Consider the following 21,392-nt stretch of genomic DNA (forward strand, 5'->3'; position numbering starts at 1 on the left):
CCGTACGTAGCGGGAAGTGCTGACGCCCGTCCTGCGGGCTGGAGGGCGGGTTGGGGGCTCTTCGGCCGCTCCACTCCCGTGCGTTTCACAGGCACAACCCACGAGGAGCGGGCGGGAGGACCGGCAGCCGCTGAGGCGCTGCCCGCCCGCCGCCACTGGGTGCCGCCCTCTGACAGCGGGCGCCGCGCTGCCGCGCTCCCCCAGCCCGCCGGGGAGCGCTGCTGCCGAGCGGTGCGGAGCCAAGAGGCTGCCGGGAGCCGCCATTTTCTCAGCGTGCGCCGCCGGAGCGCTTCCCGCAGCCGGGGCCGGTGAGGAGGGTACGCGGCGCGGTGAGTTGTCAGGCGGACGCGGCGCGCCCGGATCGGTGGGCGGACTCCCCGCGCGGGGTAGGGACGCTCCTTTCCACCCCTCGCGCTACTCGGAGCCCACCCGCCCGATGTGCCGAGGGTCGCCGGAGCGGCCGCCGCGCCGGGAGGCGTTGCCACGGGAACGGGCGCGTCCCCTCCGCCGTGAGCGCGGGGCCGGGCCGAGAGGCCTCCCCGCGTCTGCCGCAGCCCGCGGCCTCGCTGAGGTTCTGTGACAGCCGTGCTGTGAGGAGCTGGGCGCAAGCTGAGGAGCCTCAAGGTTGTACCGCTGCAGAGCTGTTCGCTCGTGGTTTCCCAACCCGGGCTTTGTGATAGCCGCTGAACCACGGAGTCACGGAATGTCTGCTGCCAGGGGTTGTGCTCTCACGTGTAGGACGGTGGCCGTGTTCGGATGGAGCAGAGCCGCTGCCCGCTCTGGAGCTATGCTGTGTGTTACGTTAAGGATGAGGTGTGGTGGTGTTGCACCAGCGAGCCCCACAGTGCGCTGTTTTCTTCACTTACACCAAAAGAAAAACCATTTTGCTGATGGACGCTTGTCTGCAGCTCAGTGGTTATTTTGAACTTTGTCTCCTCTCCTTTTTCTTCCTTTCTTTCTTGCTTTGAAGAATACTCTTTCTGTTCTTCCAATAAAAATGTAGTTCTTTTCAGGTTTTCTCGAGTAAGATCCTTGTTCAATCATATCGATCATATTTTCTTCATTTGTAATTCAGGGCACTTCAAGCAGTTCTCTTTGGCATAAAGGCTATGTGTTTATGCTGATATATTTCCCTTTAACATCCAGTGTATTTCTCTCTGCGTACTATTGCCTACCTGATCCTCCTATCGTACTGCTAGTTTCCATACCAGTGGATGAAAGAGCTGGTTTTGGTCTTGATAAGTACAGTACTTTTTAACTGTATTATCTGTGTGCATTTGCTGAAAGCTATGTTTGTTCTTGAAGCTACTTTCATATATGTTTGCAGATCTGCTCTGTCTTGTCATTACTGCTATCTCGTGCTGTGATTTTAGTACTTCATATGGCTAACTGGAAGGGTTTTCTTAAATGAACAGCCAGAAACTCTAAGGCCTTATACTAGGCCGATTTTGGAGGGAAAAGCAATCAACCAATGGAAGAAGCTGTCTTATTATCTAGGCAAAATGTCAAATCCTTTCTTAACGAATAGCTTGATGCAGTTAAGTAAATATACACTAAGTTAATTATTCGCCTCATCTCTTGAAATAACTGCGTAAGGCAAAGTTTAAGAAAGCAGGTTTTCATCTGGGGAGTTTCTTGAATAAGTCTATATTTTGATATACTTTTCGTTTCCTTGAGTGCTCCCTTTTGCTGTCCTGTAGTTTTATTTAGGGCCCTTTAGAGAACACACAAGTGATTCAGCCCTTTGGAAGATGGGCACCCACGCTATTGGCCAAGAAGGGCAAAGAAATGAGTTAATGATAGCTCTGTACTTCCTCTGACCTTGCTCCTTGTAACCAGCAGCAAAAGTGAAAGAACTCTGATGTGGGTGTGGTTTTTTTTCTCTGCTTCAAGTGATATGAGGCAGACTGCTTCTGTTATCACAACAGTTAGAAAATGCGTGTTCCTATCAAAGCTTTTGGAATATGAAGGCGGATTTTGTTGCAGGCTTCTGTGTGCCCATGATAGTGATGGTGCACCTGTTGCTGTACTGCCAGGCTGGGCGAGGCAGCCGAAGGGAGTTGAAGTGTTGCGGAATATCCAGTTCATAAGTTGAAGAAGAGCTCCCTGTGAAGGAAAAGATGTATTTATTTGTGTGTTTGTATATTTTATTGCCTAAAGATTGGTGCAAAACACATGAAACTCATATCTGCTTTAGTTAATTTGCTGCTGACTTTGGTTGGTGGCAGGATACCAAGTTTTTAGGGGAAAGCCGTTGTAAATACCCTTTCATTCTTATTTTCTATCAGGAGTTAATGGATGTAGTCTCTTGCAGCTTCTTGTTTTTCATAGCAAGAGGTCCGTCATGAGGCGTTCTATTCAAAAGGCTCTGAACGCAACTATAGAAAGCCAGGCTCTAGAAATAGATCTCTGAACCTAAGGGGGAGAAAAGTGCAGCTGTGCAGGAAGGCTGAAGGTATATGAAAGTGGAAGAAGACGTGTTGCACAGCCTGATTTGGGTTGTCCTTCAGGACTAGGAATGCTATGATTTTAATTGGTGCTGCTTCATAACAGCTCAGACTATATCACAGAATGTTGTGGGTTTTTTGCCTTTTCTGTGCTTGGTTGGTTATCGAGTAGATACCAGCAATAAGATATTTGACCCCCTTATACATTGCTGTGCCTTTGAGTAGACGAAGAAGGGACAGAAACTGATTTCATGAGGAGAGATTCTGCACATCTAGTTTTAGGAACGTTTCCTTTTTTAGAGATGGAAATCGTAATACTGTGTGCACAACTGAAAGTTGTTACCAGAGAACCTGTGTGCTTTCCGTGTTAATTTTGGACTTGATGACTATCCAAAATCTTCTTTACTAGAGTGCAGGTTCTATTTTAAAGCTTGCTTAGTGGAATCTAATCAATGTTGGAACTGAGAAGCCATCCTCAGTGAGCAATGTCACTTATGTAATACAAAACATAAAATGAAGCTGCATGGATCTTGAAGTTTGCTGTCCTTCCCCTTCTGTGTCCTGAACGTTTTCCTATTGAACAGAAAGGCAGGCTGAGTGCTTTCAGCAGGTGCAGTTTTCATATTTCACTTTTGGTTGTGTTAGAATTAGTCCTCAAGTCATCCCAACTTGCTAAAAAAACTTCACGTATAGAGGATAATTCAAGAGATTCCAAGCACACAGCTGTGTGTATGCACACCAGTTTGTGGGTATATAATTTCAGCCCATCAGTGAATGACAAAGCATTCATGCTAGTGATACCGGGCCAAGGTGTCATTTGGCCTAGATGGACTTGCTGTGTGAGCAGCCTTGCTGGGCAGAGGTCATGGGCTGCCTGCGCTGCCCTGCTGCTGCAGCTTCTTCCTATATAATCCCAAGGATCTGGCAGTTTTGCTGTGGCATTAATCACTTTACTGCAACTGAAGTCCAGTCTCGTTATGTCCCCTTGAGGAGAGCTTGTCTCTTTTTCTCTCTTCCCTCAGTTATAGGCATAAATGGTTTCTAGCTGAACAGTAAAAGCATGCGATGCTGCAAGCTGGAGCACAGCTCGTACATGAGAAGGGAGGTGTATCCAGGGTCACTGCAGGTTTTGCAGGGCGTTTTTTATCATTGCCCATTTTGTTAATATATTCCTATTGACTGCCTTTTTTTTTTTTTTTCTTCCTAACCAAGAAGAGCAGTAACTCATTTGTATTCCTTCAGTGATACACTTTATAGACACTGATTGATACTTTTCCCCCCTGTTTTAACTCCGTTGAGTGTTGGATCTGTATAGCTTGCTTCTTAGTTTACTGAAGTTGCTTTGTTGTAGCTTAGGTACATGTATCTGTTTCCGCCTGAGCTGTTATTATAGGTGCTTTGTAAAGGACTGCAGCTTGTCTAAGTGCATTTGGAGACAACAACGATCATCTGGTTTAAACCCACCTGCTACGTGCAGGGTTGCCAACCTCCAGACAGGCTGCTCAGAGCCACATCCAGCTTGGCCATGAATGAGTCCAGGGATGGGGCATCCACAACCTCCTTAGGCAGCCTGTTCCAGTGTGTCGCCACCCTCTGTGTGGAGAAACTTCCTCCTAATATCAACTTAAATCTCCTCTGTCTCAGTTTAAATTATTTAAAGTATTTAAGCTTAAAGTATTTAAGAACATTCAGTTATTGGTAGGGGATATGGAATCAGGATGGAAAAAAATGACAGGCCAATTTTCCAAAATGTGCAAAAAACAAAACATCCCCCAATGTTAAGTTTATTATTTCTGTGTGGTTTGTCTGGAAAGAACGCTTACAGAGTCTCCTTAAGCTTAAATGGTGCAATTCCAAGTGATCCGTAATTAAAAAACGGTAGCTAAATCATAGGCGGTTTTCTGTATGGCTACAAGAGCACAGTGCCTTCCTTGAACACCTTCTTGTTATATTTCCATTTATGTTACATCTGAAGCAGCCATCCTGCTGGAACTGCCAGGGAAAGTTGAGACTGTCAGGATTGCTTTGTTGTGTGTTTTGTTTTGTGGGGTTATGTGTAGTCGGGTGCTCTTGGAGTTACTTCTCTGCGTTTACCTGTAGTCTCTCTTTCCACTTTGTTCTCAATATGCTTGAGCTTTGGATTTCGTGGGAAGTTTTTGACTGTTGTTTTTTTTTCCCTTCTCCTCCTCTACCTTATTTTTAGGTCCTGTCATCTGTAGGCAATTCATTTCAGTGGCAGCAACTGTCAGATCTAAACTTCTGCTTTGGATAGGTTTTCTTGTGTCCAAACTGAAAAGGCCAACATCCCTCTTGCTCTTTACTCTATATGAAATGCCTGCAAGGAGCTTCTTTCTTCCTTTTCCCCAGTGGGAAGCTAAATAGGGCTGGTCTGAAAACCCTGAACCTGATGCACTTAGATAAGATTTGGTGCCAAAGCAAAGGGTATTGTATAGGTGTCTTCCCTCCTTACTTGAAACATATAAATCTCTCCAAGCAAAATGACTTGTTTTTTTTAAATGGCTACTGTTATGTAGATATTAACATACTAATATTTGTGAATGCTTTGCAGGCTTCCTTCCTTATTCATCTTTGTAAGTACAGCTCAGTGCGTAGCACACTCCTTTGATCGAATTGCAGCTGAGCAGGCACAAAGTGAAATGCAGCAAAGTGACATACACATGGTCTGTGGTATGCGTGATCAGCTGGTACAGCGTGTCCTGTTTGATATTTACTTGGTGCACTGCTCTCACATTTCAGAATTGGGTCGACAATAAACACTAACATTGCTCTCATAGTGAGCATGTCAAGCAGTACAAGCTGCGTGTTGGATGTGTGCTGTGGCTGCGAACGCGAGGCTGTGCCACTGCCTGTCTGGTTTGAAGGTTACTGCCATGCTTGCCATTTGGAAAGAGACAGGAATTAAAAATAACTCCTTGTAATGTCAGTCTGCTTTAAGGTTGAGGATGGAAATAATAGTGTGCGATAATGTGCTTGAAAGAAAAAAGCAGATTGGTTGTTTTTTCTTTTCAGTCTGAGGTAAAGTGATGGTGTCATATTTTTGCATAAAATCATAATCGGCACAAAACTTGAGTTGGAAATGCCCAACTTTTAAAATTTAGGCATACAGTTCTATATTTTGAATAAGGTAATGCCTTTGTTATGAACTTTATGGGGTCTGTTTGTTTGTTGGTTTTTTTGTTTTCCCCAAACAGAAGCTTAAGAAGGAGACTGTCTAAATGGACACTTTAGCCTGAAAGTGGGAGGTGTCTTGTAGCAAATAACTTGCAGGTATTTAAAAATAGGATGGAACTTGGCTCAGCTTCAGGTTAAAATGGGCTTTGTTTACTCACTTCATATATGAGATGTTTAATGCTTCAATAATAATAGTAATGATATATCTCATGGCTTTCTAAGTAAAGATGAAGTTTAATCACAGTAGAAGATCCAGGAATTTTAAGGGAATATATGTGGAATGGGTTAAGTCAATTCTTTTCTAAACTCAGGCCTGCTGTGTGGATATATCATAAAGTGGTGTTTGTGTGTGAGATTAGTACTTTATGTTTCTCAGTCATAAACTTTCTTCTGCAGTTAAATAACATTTTGGAGTTCTGTTACTTCACAAGATGCTGCTTTTCATCATCATCCAGTGTAATATGTAGTCCTATAATATTACATAACGTAGCTGATGTTTCAGTTCAGTCTTCCATTCTTTTCTTCTCTGTGTCTTTGCCCAAGTGTTCCCTTCTCAGTTCCTCAGTGTCCTCACAGCACCCAACTTCCCAGCAAACACCCAGACGATCAGCAGAGTGAGTGGAATAAATAATACAGAGTGATGTATATGGTAGTTTGTCTCATGCTGTTACTTCTGCTAGGAGAGTCTGTCACATAGAAGCCACCCACGGGATATTTTGAGTTCTACAGGCTTTATTTTTAAAGGTGAGAAGTTATTTCAAGAGAAGAGGGGGGAAAAAAACCCATGATTAAGCATGATATGCTTTTAAACAATCCGAAAGCAAAACTTTCCTTAAAATAAGTTCCTGTGACCAAAATCTTTAGAACAGGGGGGGGCTGGGCAGTGATACAGGGGAAGACATCAGAGAAGCAGCAGGGCCTGGGCTGGTGCAGGCAGCAGAAGGATGATCTGTGGGGCAGCTGTGGCAGAGGACAGGCTGAGCCCCACTCAGGATACAATATGAGTTCAAGTTGCTTTGACTCTTTTTTAACTTGGTCTATCATGCTCATTGTTATAGTAAGTGGTCACCATTGGACTTATGAAACAAAAAGGTACAAACCAAGGGAGGTCTTTGTGTCTCCAGGAAATCCCTGAGGCCCATCAAACTGGGGCCTTGCTCTGTCTCCTCCCCTCTGGACAAAGTTCAGAGGGTGGATAACAGAAGGTTGTCAGAAGGTTGTGATTGCCTCAGCTGTTCTGTTTGCAACAGATCAAAAAGGGATGTAGAAGCTCTATTCTGGTGTAAAAGCACATAGAAAACAGATTTACTATGTAAAAACTCTTAATAGGATAAGAGTTGTGATTTTTGTCGTTATTTCTGAACCTGTTTTTATGTAAGTAAAAGTAAAAACATGCTGCTGTTTGCACTTCGAAAGAGCATATGTTTGTTTTGGGTTTTTTGAGATACTTCCTGAAAAGAAACCTCTGAACTTTGAAGGATGTGAAGTAGCCTTTGTTTGCCACCTTCTGGAAAGTCTTTTAGGTGTGCAGACAAGAAAAGGAGTATGCAGCTGAGGCTGTGCGAGCAATGCAAATCATTGTGTGTTTGAGGAGTAGTAATGATGATTCCAATCCCATGAGATCATTTGATCTTTTTATAGGAACAACCCTACAGGATTTAAAAGCAAGGTTTTTAAAGGGGAATAGATATGAACCATTAAACGTGTATGATAATTAAAAAGTATATAAAATATAGTGTATATATACATATATATACACACTATATAAATACTTACAGCTTTCATGTTACTGCATGTAATTACTGAGTTTTGCCCTTTGAAGGTCAAAGCAAGTGTACAATTCAGATCTGTGGGCCAGTCGATATAATTCATTTGCTTCTTCTGAATTTGTTGGGCTAAAATCGTACTGCAGTGTTATTTCAGATGTTATTACATTAGTTACAAACTGATTAGCAGAAATAATTGCAGTTGGTGCTCAAAACCAGCCTTGTGCCCATGGCTGCATGCAGTAAGTGTGCTGCCACTGGTGTGTTTTCTCAACCTGCCTGCTGGCTTCTTAGCTTTGTCATTGTGGCGAAGCGTGCCATGATCTTGCAAAGCATCAGAAAGCTCAGGGCCAGGCAGAGGCCTACTGGTTTCTGCATGTTTTCAATATTATGCTTTTTGAAGTTTCCTTCTTTCTTTCTTAAACTGTCTCAGATAAATGCTTCTCATTGAGTGAATGGAGCTGTCATAAAGGGTTGGATTTGGGTGTGCACATGCTTGCTGTAGCATTGAGCTGAGACCTTTGATGACAATAACTTCAGGCAATGAGAAGGGTATCTGTCAAGTTGTATGAGGCACATGTGATAACTGATCAAAAGTTTCTCATTTGCTTTATCTATCTTACTGGTATAAGATGCATTCCTGACTAGCACAAGCAGCAGAAGGCCATAGTGGCAACCTGGGTGAGAGAGGCTGCTGTGTACTGGCTCAGATGCATTCCCAACAGCTGAGGAGCTGCTGTAAACACTGGAGGAAGCCAGGTGCATCAAAGCTTTACTCTCAGGCACCAGAACGTCATTCAGCTGAAGAAGCACAGCACCCGTTCTTGAATTTGGCACCCAAAGGTTGGATATACACCTCTGGGGAAAGGGCCTTCTGTGCCCAAAGGGGTACCATCAGGTGGGGGGCTGTGGCCTGCAGGCAACCTGCACCAAGGCAGGAATCCCATATTTTGAAACACTGACCTGTCCTATTGCTTTTCATTTTTTGCAACGGGAATTACTTAGGGGATATGAAGATTTCCAGTGAAATTGCCAGTGATGGCTGCTAGTTTTGCTTTTGGACTCACCTGAACACTCTCTGTGCTCTGAAATCACTGTTGGCTTGGCAGCTCTAGAGGGAAACGTCCTTTGACCACTGACTGTGACTTGGCATGCCCTGTATTGATTTGCATGGTACTGCTGAAAGAGGAATCAACCTTCAGTTGGTTGGCTTATTGGAAACATTATTTATAGGAGTATTTGGGGGATTTTTAAAAGAAATGTGGTGCTATTTTACCCAGACTGTGTGTCATTTTTGTTGTAGGGTTACGGAGAGGAGTTTTTCATTTGCGTAGTTCTGTGGTTCCAAACACTGCTTTTGTGAGGCACTAAAAGAGTCAGCATGTACTCAGAGAGGAACTTAAACTGCGGCTTGTTTCTGGGCTGTGCTATAAGTCCTGTGCATGTTTGTGGGAATAAAAATAAGGATAGATGAAAGGTATCTGTTGGATTTGACACTGCTGATTGTAAAGCTGAGCGTGCATTATCAGGATGAGCATCTGTCTTTGTAATGTTACAGTTAAAATATGGGAAACTTCTGTGATTTTTTTTTTTTTTCTAGATATTTTATAGGCTTCACATTGTGTAGAGCGAGAGGCCGCAACTCTTGAAGTCTACATCTGCTTTTGAGATGAAAAGGACTGCTCTGTTTCACTCTGTTCTGCTCAGCACCTGGGCAGTGCTTTTTGAATTGGAGAACCGTGAATGTAGGTTGGAGGATTTACCACATCCTCCAGCTAAAGATTGTTACAGACAAAACCAGCCACGTTACTCTCATGCCTGAGTCTCTCACTACATTTGGTAGGACATTTTGGAGTCCTCTCCAGAGGAATTAGGATATTTCTCTGTTGGAGATTTGGCAGTGTATGCCAGGAAATAGTTCTAATTTGTAATGCTTACCTGTACCTCATTTAGTTTCTTTTCCTGTGCGGTAGTTATGGGTGGTTTGTTTTGAAATCGTCATCATCAATTCTTAAGGCCTATCCAGTTCCATAAATCAGATGTTTGATTTGGGGGAATATACTTTAGAACCTCTGAAAAATAGTATTTTCTCTCATCCCACTGCTCCTTGTTGATCTTGTACCATTGCTTTGGCATGAGTGCATTCAAATAAGCCTCTTTCCTCCATCCTGCTTTTCCTTCTGTACAATCCTGTCTAAGCAGAGTTGACCAGTCATGAAAACATTCAAGTGTTTCTCTGTAAAGGAGTTACTGCGTCCAGTCAGAATTTGACTGATGTTTTATTCTATTTAATAGAATATAATTAGAATAATATTATAAATAGAATAATTAGGTTATTTAATTCTGTAACTCCATGCTCTTGTCTCAGAAGCCTTTTGTCAGCTTTTGTTTAATTCTTCTTCAATTTCATTATTCTTGCAGTATTCCCTTCCAAAAAATAAAGCATTCTCATCAATATATGAACATGTAAATCTGTGTATGTTCCAGGCATATAATTCTTATTAGTCATGTTTTGTAACATACTCCTGTAATACTTCATAATCTTCCTGCCATTTCTTATGCTTTATTTTTGTTTTGGTTTGACTCTGGATGGTGGGGAGCAGGTAAGGAGGGAGGGAACAGGAGGAGATGTTAATACATAAAACACAGCTAGTCAAATTTAGCTCATTTCCATGCCTGTGGATGTGTCCTTCTGTCTGAAGATAACACGTATATGCTTTGTTTAGGGGATTTGAAGGAAGAGCCCTACATATGAAGAGATGACGTGTAATGGCCCAGATAGCTCTGAACCTGGTGCAGCCCCAACCACTGACAGTGACCAGGAGTGGACCCAGGAACACTACCGGCTAGGAACCTTTGTGGAGTTTCCCCGCGATTGTCCAGTTTCAGCATCATCACTAGCTCGAGCCGGCTTTGTTTATACTGGAGAAGGTGATAAAGTCAAGTGCTTCAGTTGCCATGCGACTGTTGAAGGATGGGAGCCTGGGGATTCTGCGATTGACAGACACAGAAACCTTTCCCCAGACTGCAGATTTATTACCGAGTCTGCTTTTTTGGAAAATGATGTACATCCTCTTCTGCAGAGCCACCGGTGTAGAACTGAAAACGGCTCCAGCAATTCAGCCCTCTCCTCTGCTATGGAGGACTTATCTGATGTGGAGGCAGATTACCTGTTGAGAACCAGGCAGGTTGTGGACATGTCTGACACTTTGTATCCTAAAAACCCTGCTATGTGCAGTGAAGAAGCCAGGCTGAAGTCCTTTCACAATTGGCCCCCCTATGGCCTATTGACTCCGAAGGAGTTAGCTGGTGCAGGACTCTACTATACAGGTGTTGGTGATCAAGTCGCGTGTTTTTGTTGTGGTGGAAAACTGAAAAACTGGGAACCTGGTGATCGAGCTTGGTCTGAGCACAAGAGGCATTTTCCCAAATGCTTTTTTGTCCTGGGCAGGGATGTTGGAAATGTTTCAACTGAATCTATTTGTACAGAGCTTGGGAGAAGCTGCCTAAACAACGAACAGCATCCAAGGAATCCATCCATGGTAGAATATGAGAGGAGGATACAAACGTTTTTAACTTGGATATACCCTGTTAACAAGGAACATCTTGCTGAAGCAGGGTTCTACAGCACAGGTAAGATAGACCTCCAAATGGCGAATTCATCTTACAAATAAATGTTGTGCAAATATGTTTTATAGTGTAAAATATAAGCACTTTCCTATTCTAATGCAGAACGGTTTGTCAGATTTTTAGTTGAATTGAAATTCATTCTGCTTTCCTTTACAAACTACTTCTTGTGTTTCTCTTGCAAGATTACAGCCATCCTATCAGGATGTTTATTAGCACAATATCAAATTGTCAAGTTTGTTTGTTTTGTTAGCAGCAGAGCATCAAAGTAAGTTTTCCTTACCTGCTAAAACTCTCCTAACGTATCTTTTACAATGGCAATTATTGAAGCAAATAGTTTTAAAAAATAAAGTGCTGTCCTCCAGATAACCACCTCAGGTCTAAAGACCAAGTGCGTAGCTCTGAAGCTTCTGAACCAAGACAGTGCAGGTTATATGCCATTTTAATTAGTTAATGTGTTTACATTATCATGGCATCCAGACAACCAAAAAAAGCAAGTGTCGTTATTGCCTACTGTAAAAGCTTTATGAAGATGAGGACTCTACTGGAAGAGATTTTACTCTTAGGAATGCAGCATATCATCTGGATAAGGCTCTAATATCTCTGTGCATTGCTTTTTCAATCTGGAGAAGGCAAATAATTCCTTATTGAATTGTGTGGTGCAGATAAAGCTCTTTGAAATTCTTTACTGAGAGATGCTGTGCAAAGTTGTGCTATTATTAGGTCACAAAGAAAAGGGGATTATCCAGGATAATTTCTTGCTCTCATCTTAATTGGCTTCTCCCTTAGTAGCTCCCAGAAGAGCTTTTTAATCTGATACCATTTGCTTTACTTGTGGCCATAAATAAAACTCTTGATATATTCTTACATAAGTGGAACACAGGTAATATTTGTACTCAGTAGAATTGTTTTATTAGTTCCATCTTGGACTTCTGACAGTAGATAGCTTACCTGGGCCAAGGGAGATCTATACTGTGAAGGTGAACTGAACAGGCAGTTTATGAGACCAAAAGGCTCTTTAAGTGGCTTCTGCATTTCTAGTAGGCTGAGACAGAGTTACTTTTGGTGAAAAACAAACAAACAAAAGTACCCTCTACCTCTTCCCATTTCAGTCAGCACGGAGTCTGAGCAAGTTCTGGTGCAGTCTTTGATGGGGGTAGGCACGGTGCTAGTGCTGAAGGAATGCTATTTCTTCAGAAATTGACATCAGTTATACTGCTTCTATGTAGAACCCATTAATTTTAATGGTGAAATGGAGGAGCAAAGAACACCCTTTTGAATGAAATTCCTATTAGTAATTTCCGTTCTTGCTTAACTGTTACTTGAATAGGAAACAGGAGTCTGGTCGTGAGGACAGATAAAATTGTGTCAGTTTCTTTCCAAATAAATTTTTTGTGGTAGTGACTTAATGGTTTGTTTATCAGAGGGATGCACTATCTAATAATAGACTCTTCTTAGCATTTGCTTTTTATCTGTTTAATTACTTGCTAAATCAGAATTCTGAAATATTGTACGTGACTCTATTTTATGTGACTTTAAGGTCAACTTTTTTTTCTTGAACGCTTGTTTCAGATCATGTTTATTACACTCTTATATGGAGTATTTTCCAATTACAATTTCTACTCAGTAATATAAATGTTTGTTTTTTGTAATAATGCAGTGTTTCAGCTGAGAACTCCTTGTCAGTGCCTACTAAAAGTATGTAACTTGGGTGTTTCCTAAGGTAATGGTGATCATGTTGTGTGCTTCCACTGTGGTGGAGGATTGCAAGAATGGAAGGAAAATGAAGACCCATGGGATCAACATGCCAAGTGGTTTCCTGGGTAAGGTATTCTTTATAGTTTTCTTTTGTCACATCATAGAACTGTAGAATCCCTAGAGTTGGAAGGGACCTTTAAGGGTCAGTGCCCCTGCAATGAACAGGGACACGCACATCTGAGTTGTCTTCATAGTATTTTGTTTTTATGACAGAGCCTACTAGTAAGGTCTTTAGAAGTCTGACTGTGACTTTGATGCTGTTTCTATTTATGACAGTGGAGAGGTTTTTTTGTTAGCACATCCACATCGGTGGCAGTGTTTCAGATTCTCACAATATACTACAGAGATGATTCCAAAAGTAACGTCTCATTTATTTACAGCAAAACTACAACAGGTGCAAAAGCACAATTGCACTGTCTGATAGAGCAAATTCTCAGCTATAAAGCATTATTTTTCAGCATAGTCACCACAGTTAGGTATGTGTTTTCACCAGCAATGAACAAAGGTCTATTTGCCACGCTTATATAAATAAATAAAATCTGCCCCAGCTACTGCCCAGTAGCTTGGACTGGTTGGAAAGTAACAAAAGAAAACACAAAGCATCTGCATTACCAGTGGCTGCTTTTCTGTGATTACAAACTACTAAAAGAACCAGCGTTTTGACATGATGTTGGTTATTCATTATTCATTGGAGTTTTTTACTTCTGTGAACATGTAGCATGAGGTGACGTGGCCAACAGTTCCTTAGCTTTCTGCTTCACCAAAACTGCAGCACATAATTACTGCTGAAGCAACTTTTTAGAAGCACTTAGGTGATATTACTGATGTTGATTATTCATTTTGAAGTTTGGGAAGCAAGCATTCTATGGGATGTAGGAATTGCATCGAACCTTTATGAAGTTACAATATCAACTTTTGTTTGCTGCTTATGTAGTTATATGATAACTAAATATTTTTGTTTATAGGTGCAAGTTCTTGAGAGAGGAAAAGGGACTAGAATTTATTAATAATGTTCACTTAAGAGATGGATTTAGGGATTCAACAGTAAGTGTCTTACTTATTGATAAAATATTTTACTGAAGTAGAAAACAATCTTAACCTTATTTTCGTATGAAGTCAATCTCCTGATCATCTGCATAACTTTTAGTATCTCCTGATCATCTGCACAACTTTTAGTCTTCCTGCTGCTTCTTTCCTTGGCAGAAAGTAAACAACATTGAAGTATGTTTTGATTCTGCTATTTGAGCTTCATAGATTGTACAGTTGTCCTTACTTAGGTAATGAATGCCAGGTTGGGTGCCTTGTGGATGTTGTATAATCCATATTGAAATGCTAATTCTTATAGGCTGGGAACCAAGAGCCACGTATATATTATTGCAGCAGAAAAGTGTTAAAATGAAAACGTAACAAAATATGAATGCCATAACAAAGTATGGATCCCTTTGCCAATGTTCAGAGCAGGGCAAATCTGCTGTAACTATAGCTGTTTTACTCTATAAAATAACTGAGGCCAAATAGCTATTTTGTGTTTATAACTGTATAGGTTTCCTCGTACTCATTCCAAAATTGTAATTTTTTCATCTTTCTATTTATTTTTTAGATAGAAGCTGCTGAAGTTTCAATACTTCCTGAAGGTATATACTAAAAATAACAATAATAATAATAAAAACAAATTTCTAAGTTAACTCTATTATATTTTTCGAAAACGGCAGGCAAATTGTTGGGTGATATTCTTTTACTGCTTCATTCCTTCTAAATTGCACAATGAATTTTGTTTCTCATGTGATAACTCTAATCATCAATGGATAAATATTGGGAAGAAGATTCGTGAACATGAAAATAGCTGCATTGAATTAGAGAAGTTACAGGATGAACACTGCAGAATACTGAAACAAAGTGATTGTTGTTGCTTTTCGTGAGGTGGGAAGACTTAGATTGTAAAATGGCAAGGAATTGAGGAAGCTGAGGAAGCTTAAATGACTTATGTACAAAAATGCGTTATGTTAAAATAATATTTCTTATGAATATGAGAATGCTGAGATGGTAAAAGAAACAATAGGCAGGCAGCTGTGCTGCAGCACGATGTGGAATGAAAGCTCTTGCTGATGAGAGTGCTTACACAAGACCTATTTTAAAAGCTTTTCAAATCCATAGGACACACTGCTGGAAAATCTATTCAAACAATTACATTGCAAAAGAGAGAGGAGGAAGTCCCATAGACTGAAGGGCAGTTGTGTCCTGAATGAGTGGTGTGTGCTATCCTGGGAAGACTGACTTCAGGAATTCTGAAGTGATTGCGCTTGTGTTTCGATTTCATAAATTCATATTATTGTATTGATTTCTATTATCAGATGGATGGGTTGTTTTTCTTTTCTGAACTGAATTACAACAAACGTAAAGTTAGCAAATACTTCAGTATTTACTGTTCCTTGGGATTTATGATGATTTCAGTTAATGTTCGGCTTTGGAGTTTGTGATGTTAATTACGTAGGACGTGTGATTTAAGGAATTATGTTGAAAATGCTGAAGTAGTTGATTTGAATCGCAAATCTAGAAGGATTTCCATACTACAAGTAGATGAAGAGAGACTGGGAAAGCAAGGATTGAAAAGCTCTTGATGCTTTCCCAATGCAGTACTTTTCTTGATGTTTTCCAATGCAGTACTTAAAAGCAGCATAACTCTCAAATCAGAAATGCAGTTCTTTCTGCTAAATATCTGCAAAGGAGTTTTATCTGTAATGAATACTGTCAGATATTCAAAGTCATCTTTGTTAAATTGTGGTGTTCTTTTCTTTTTCTTTTATTGTTTTAGATGACCTCTTACAGAATCAGTTGGTACAGAACGCTGTACACATGGGTTTCAGTTTGTCAGAGATTAGGAGCACTATGGAAAAGAAGTTGCATGTGTCTGGAGAAAGCTATACATCTGTTGAGGATCTGGTAGCAGACTTAATAAGTGCTCAGAAAGAAAATATAAAGGGAGAACCACCAATAGAAAGCCCGCTTGAACAAGGTGAACTTAGTAAACTGTCAAACCTGCATGTGTACTTTCACAATAACTTGTTTGTCTATGGAGTATATCCTATCATTAACTATTCACCCTGCCCTCTGACTCAAGTCTTGCTTAATCTGAAGTTACAATATTGGAACTTAAAGTTCTATATATTATTTTTGGGCATCAAAGAAGTGAAGCAAGGGGGTGTTAAAAAAATATTTGAGGTTAGTAGAATGTATAAATGTCACGTGCAAAATAAATTTAGTATTAATACCACAAAACAGTATAATATTGAAATAATAGTTCAGTACCCTCTGAGGTTAGCTTTTTAGCCAGTGTTACTGTGACGATGGCAAAGATAATTGTAGATATGGGGAAGTAAACACAATTATTTACTGTCAAATATTCAATGTACAAAAAATTTAATACTACACTGCTAAAATGTTTCAAGTACTAACAGCCAGTACTAACAGCACTGAATAGAAGCATTCTCCTTCCTGGCCAATAAGGAAATGTGCTACTGGACAACATTCCTTTTTAATTATTGCGTTGCAACTATGTTTGGGCATACAGGTCATGCTCAGAAAAGCCATTGCGGTATGCCCTGCAGATTGACCAGAAACAAGTTGTCCGACTCAAGAGCTTATTTGTAGTTTAAAGACAACCATATGGATGAATTCAGAGGGAGAGAAAAGCCCATCTGGTTGGCATGATAGACAGAGAGCTCCCTAGCCCATCCCTTTTAATAACATTTTTCATGGATATTATGCAGAGAAAGAGCTTGCAATGAAGACGGGCATTATTTTTGTGACTGACTGCGGGGAACTTTCCCCATGCTGCAGAAGGCTTTTGTAGTGTGTATTTTCAAATGAGGCTTACTAGAAATTGCAGAGCTAATCTACAATGCAAAACAAATTATTTCTGTATGACAGTTTTTTTAAGCTTTTGAAGTATGGGCATTTTCATAAACAGAAGCAGAGAGGGAAGTGATATCCTCATTCTTTAGCCTGAGGAAAATTGCTGGGGAAAAGTAAATCCAAATTACTTAACCAGGATTGATTATCCTTTCTTCCACCTTCTGTGTAGGTTTTGAGAAAACTGTCTGCGGGAAGTCTCTAAAAAAACAAATGGCTCCTGGTTGCAGTATGTGTATCTTAGATTCCACAGATATTTCAAGGTCTTACCAACAGAGATGGCTGAATTCCCTGCACTGGGCTGGGAGGTGGGGAAAAAAACAACCGTTGAGGATTTCATTTTAGTTTGGTTTCCCATCTTGTGTAGTTTTGTCTGTGGGTTATGGTTTGTTCTTTTTTCCTTTTTGAAGGTGTAACTTTTAAATGACATGGAAAGGAAATCCTCTGTCTTTCTGTGGAGAGGGGAAAAAAATGAGATGAGGTACTATGAAAACATGCTAACTACTTTCTGTGTGTTTATTCTTCTTAGATCTCAGTATCGAAGAGAAGTTAAGACGCTTGCAGGAAGAAAAGCTCTGTAAAATCTGTATGGCTAAAGACATATCAGTAGTCCTCATTCCCTGTGGTCACCTGGTTGCTTGTAAGGAATGTGCTGAAGCAGTTAATAAATGTCCTCTGTGTTGTACAAGTATCGTAAAGAGGCAGAAAATTTTTATGTATTAGTGAGATGTGCAGTACTGTAGATGTAACTGTTTCCTGCTTTATTTCTTTAAACGTGTGTAATGTGGTAACAGACGGTTGGGTGTTCACCAGTCTAGCACACACGGCGCATCTCACTTTGGAGATAATGTAAACAGTAAAGCTTTAATCAACACCCTGAAAAATGAGTTGACTGTCAGAAGCTGCTAGATTTTTGTTTAAAGCACTCGTTCTAATGCCTCCTTAGTGCTCTCCTTACTTTTTTGTGCTTTTGCTTTGAAGTTGTAATGTAAAATAACTGTGATTGTATTTTCAGGTCTGTTTGTATTCATGCTTCTACTAATCTGGGAATACAGGAGTTAAGTATACATGTGTTCTTTCAGGAAACGGCATAGGAAAACTGGGGGTTTGGATTGAGTAGCACTGATGCTGCATTTTTTTCCCCCACTAACAAGTTTGAGAAATCAGAGAGAGTATATAAGTAGCAGAAAAAAAATCTGCTTTTTATAGACCGTGTCTCTACTAATTACCATTTGCTCAGCTCATTCATCAAAAATAGACCTGCTTAATTCTCTCTTCTAGTGGGACCAAGGGTAACAGCCTCATCAGAGGAAATAAATTGCTTTAGGGTAATTTTTATGTTGTTACTTTGAGCATTCAGATGTCTGAATAGATTTTCTGGGATTAAAATTCATTCTGATTCATTGGATGCTACATGAAATACTTCATTTTCTGCATCCTATCCCCTATTAATCTAGTGTTTCTAGTTTGGAAAACATCAGCTACAATATCTTTTCATTTTATTCTTGTCACTTGCCTGTCTTAAAATAACATCAGTTAGAACCTGTAGCAAAGCAGCTCCATGTCTTCTAGCTACAATCATCTGTGTGATATTTCGTAGATCAGTAATTAGATGCCTCTACTGCCACTGAAGGATACCTATCTGTCTTGTCATTCTTGTTTACGCTTGTAAGCCTCTGTATCCGGTCTCAAATAATAATTAACAGGCTAAACAAACATGAACAACACAGGAACTAGCTCTGAATAGTGTTCTTTTTTTCCCCCTCTTTTCTTCTTAGATTTACAATTTAGCAACACCCTTGAAATGAGAGGACCCTTTTAAAACTGCTCTAAGCTTTAAAAATAATGTAATTGCCTCTGGATACCTGTGACTAATGAAAGATGGAAATTGTAACTGATGTTAATCATGATGTTAATCAGAGCACTCATTCTTAAGTTCATTTCATGTGCTACCTACAGGCATAAAATGCAGACAATCCTAGGATGTAATCACCTCGCTGTACTTAAGTTTTTCTGCTGTCAAATGACACGTATTTAAACATTCTTAACATTATTTTTTCTTAATTGAGGTTTTTCTACATCAAATCCAATACTGATAGGCAAGTATGTAGCTTCTGGTAGCTTCACTTCATAAACCTGGTTTTGCAAAGCCTAAGCAATGCAGAGCTTTGTTTATGACACTCTTCCTTTGTTTCACTGTGGAAGGACTCTGTGTAAGTGAAGCTTATGCAGGTACAGTTGTTTAAATAATCAGGCCCTCTATAAAACTTGTACATACTCATGTTTGAAATTGACTCGTATTTGTATGTGTATCAACTCAGGTTCTAGCATCTTCAAAACGCCATATGATTGAAAATGTTAGCTCTGTAGCTTTGGTTGTGCCATGATTCATAGAATGTGTAAATCTGCTGCTGAAAGATTTTAGATTGTTCCTGCTACTTTGCCAGTTTTTCTGTTGTGATCAATAGTTCCTGTATCCCCAATTCCTATTTCTGTCGTTGCTGTATAAATAGGCCTCAGAAAACTGGTTTTAGCCTTCTACTTTTCTCAGCACATCCGTCTTGTATACAGATGTCATTCCCTACAAGTGAACTCGACAGAACTGAAGGATATTCTGCATACCTCGTGCCCTTCATTATGACAGGAGCTATCTTATTTTAAAACTTCCCCCATACCCATTAGACATCCATTGTGCGTTTGCTTCATGTTTCTATCATTTAGCATCATCCTAACTCATTGTTTTCCTGCTGGTGTTTTAAGTACAGCCGGTTTACAGTAACACTAATTATGGGACTTCCTATTTGCGTGGGCATACTAATATTATTCTGTGTATACAGAAATTTTATCTTGGATCCTAGACACTGAGTAATATATTTGATTAATGACACTTTATAAAGAATATATAGTTTTTCACATGATGAAAGTTTTAAATTCAATATACACAAATGTAATGCCTCTATTTTTTTGTTAGATATTTGCTATGATGATATGAGATTTCACAGAACTGACATGTTTCTCCAGTGAAATGTTGTGTATATTTAAAATAAAGTGCAATCCAGTTGTTTGTGGAGTAATGTTTGATTCTTACATGCAGAAGAAATAAGAGAAGGTTGGATTCTCATGCTTTTTTCTTGTATAACTCAACTGTTCCTAATTTAACCCGAATGTCAGTAAGGATAGGAAGTATGCCTTAGGTTGAAAGGAAATAATCTGTGGTTTGTATGTGTTAAAAATTCATTTTGATTTGTTTTTAAATATTCATTTAGCTACTTTTTTAAATAAATTGGAATTTGATTCCTAGGAATTGAGTAGAAACTTCATAAAGAACTCAGTGCTAGCATTTGTGTTCTGGGAAGAAGTAAATATGTCATATTCTGATAAGAAGGGTTTGGGGTTTGGTGTCTTTTCTTCTCCTGTCTTTTTGAAGAGTTCAGTGTTTGAGAACTCACTATACAGGGCTTTATCAGGACTGATACGGGTTGGCAGTTCTGGCAGCCTTGTCTGTAGCTCCCATTTTCACTTACAGGGAGGGATTGTGTTAACTTTCAAGGGAAACTAAAGTGCGGGGTGTTTGCACAGGAGCTAGTATATCTCAGCTGAAATAGCGTGTTTAGTTATTGGTGCGAACATGTTATGCTGCCTTGCTTAAGCAGATGGTTTGTTACCTAACCTTGACCTAAGTCATGTGAGTGACTGCATCAGCTGGATCTAGCTTACAGCCTCCAACTTTTGCCATATGGACTGGACAAAACTATTTGAGAAGAGGCTGAGCAGATTCTGTTTAAAACTGTTACAAAACTAAATCCTAGCAGGGAGATGATTTGGGGCGTAAATCTACTATGTAAACTCTTGAAGAGAAAATAATAGAAGTAGGTCACAAACAATACCTTCAAAACTGAAATGGAAAGAAAAAAACATTATCCAGTTTACATGCAAATTTAAGTGCTTCACTTTAAAGCTTCTTAATGCTTCTAAAAGATATTCAATGTATCTGGGGTTTTAAAAAATCAAATATGGAAGAGCACTGTACTGTTATATTGAATTTGAATTACTTGGGAACATTAAAAGGTTAAGAGCCTGCTAGCCAAGATGACAAAACTGCTCTGTAGGTTTTAAGGGGATTTTTGTTACAATCAGAGTTTTATTCAGACGAAATGCAAGAAAATAATTAGCATAGTCATCAAATTTTGACAGCTTGAATTGGGAAGATTTCTTTTAATTGCTTTGATTTTCAGTATCTTAAAGGAGTGGACGCTGATACTGAGCTGAGTATTTAAAGAGAGAGAAATGAAGGATGCAAATAAACAGAATAGAATCACAGGCCCTTTGGAAGGAGAGTTAGTAGCAAGACAGAGATGCCTGGAAGTTGGTTTCTTAAAGAGCTACTTGGAATTAAGAGCTACGGAGGAAAAATCAGGTACCAATATTTGGTCACTTTCTTTTACTGGTTACTACATAGAATCTTATTTCTGTTTTACTGACAATAGCAGAGCTATTTGCTGCTCCAGGTATGTGGGAGATTGACATGAGTTTTTAAGATATTCTGGAATGTTTAATTTAGAAAGCATGGAAATTGCAACCTCATTTAGGAATACCAGAACAAAACAAGGACAAAAGTTACAATTTTTGTTATGCCTTTAGCTTTTTATCGGTGTCTTGAAATACGGAGCCCCAAACTTCATACAGATTTATC

At 39.9% G+C, this 21,392-nt stretch overlaps 1 protein-coding gene across 3 annotated transcripts; it reads left to right on the forward strand.

The window, feature by feature from the left end:
• The first annotated feature begins 224 nt into the window (after window positions 1–224).
• On the forward strand, window positions 225–20,001 carry XIAP (X-linked inhibitor of apoptosis). 3 transcript variants are annotated; one of them, XM_072336304.1, is made up of 7 exons: window positions 225–329; window positions 10,132–11,038; window positions 12,756–12,855; window positions 13,756–13,834; window positions 14,391–14,424; window positions 15,603–15,803; window positions 17,229–20,001. In XM_072336304.1, exons 2-7 carry the CDS (start codon window positions 10,165–10,167, stop codon window positions 17,420–17,422), a joined length of 1,482 nt encoding a protein of 493 aa, XP_072192405.1. In that variant the 5' UTR covers window positions 225–329; window positions 10,132–10,164; the 3' UTR covers window positions 17,423–20,001. The 3 variants fall into 3 exon arrangements, with proteins under 3 accessions (XP_072192405.1, XP_072192407.1, XP_072192406.1); XM_072336306.1 differs by lacking the exon at window positions 225–329 and adding an exon at window positions 367–386 and having other exon boundaries at window positions 17,229–19,770; XM_072336305.1 differs by lacking the exon at window positions 225–329 and adding an exon at window positions 5,625–5,735 and having other exon boundaries at window positions 17,229–19,770.
• Window positions 20,002–21,392: the final 1,391 nt, after the last annotated feature.

This window comes from Excalfactoria chinensis, chromosome 4, assembly GCF_039878825.1.
Source record: "Excalfactoria chinensis isolate bCotChi1 chromosome 4, bCotChi1.hap2, whole genome shotgun sequence".
In the NCBI taxonomy this organism is placed as follows: domain Eukaryota; kingdom Metazoa; phylum Chordata; class Aves; order Galliformes; family Phasianidae; genus Excalfactoria; species Excalfactoria chinensis.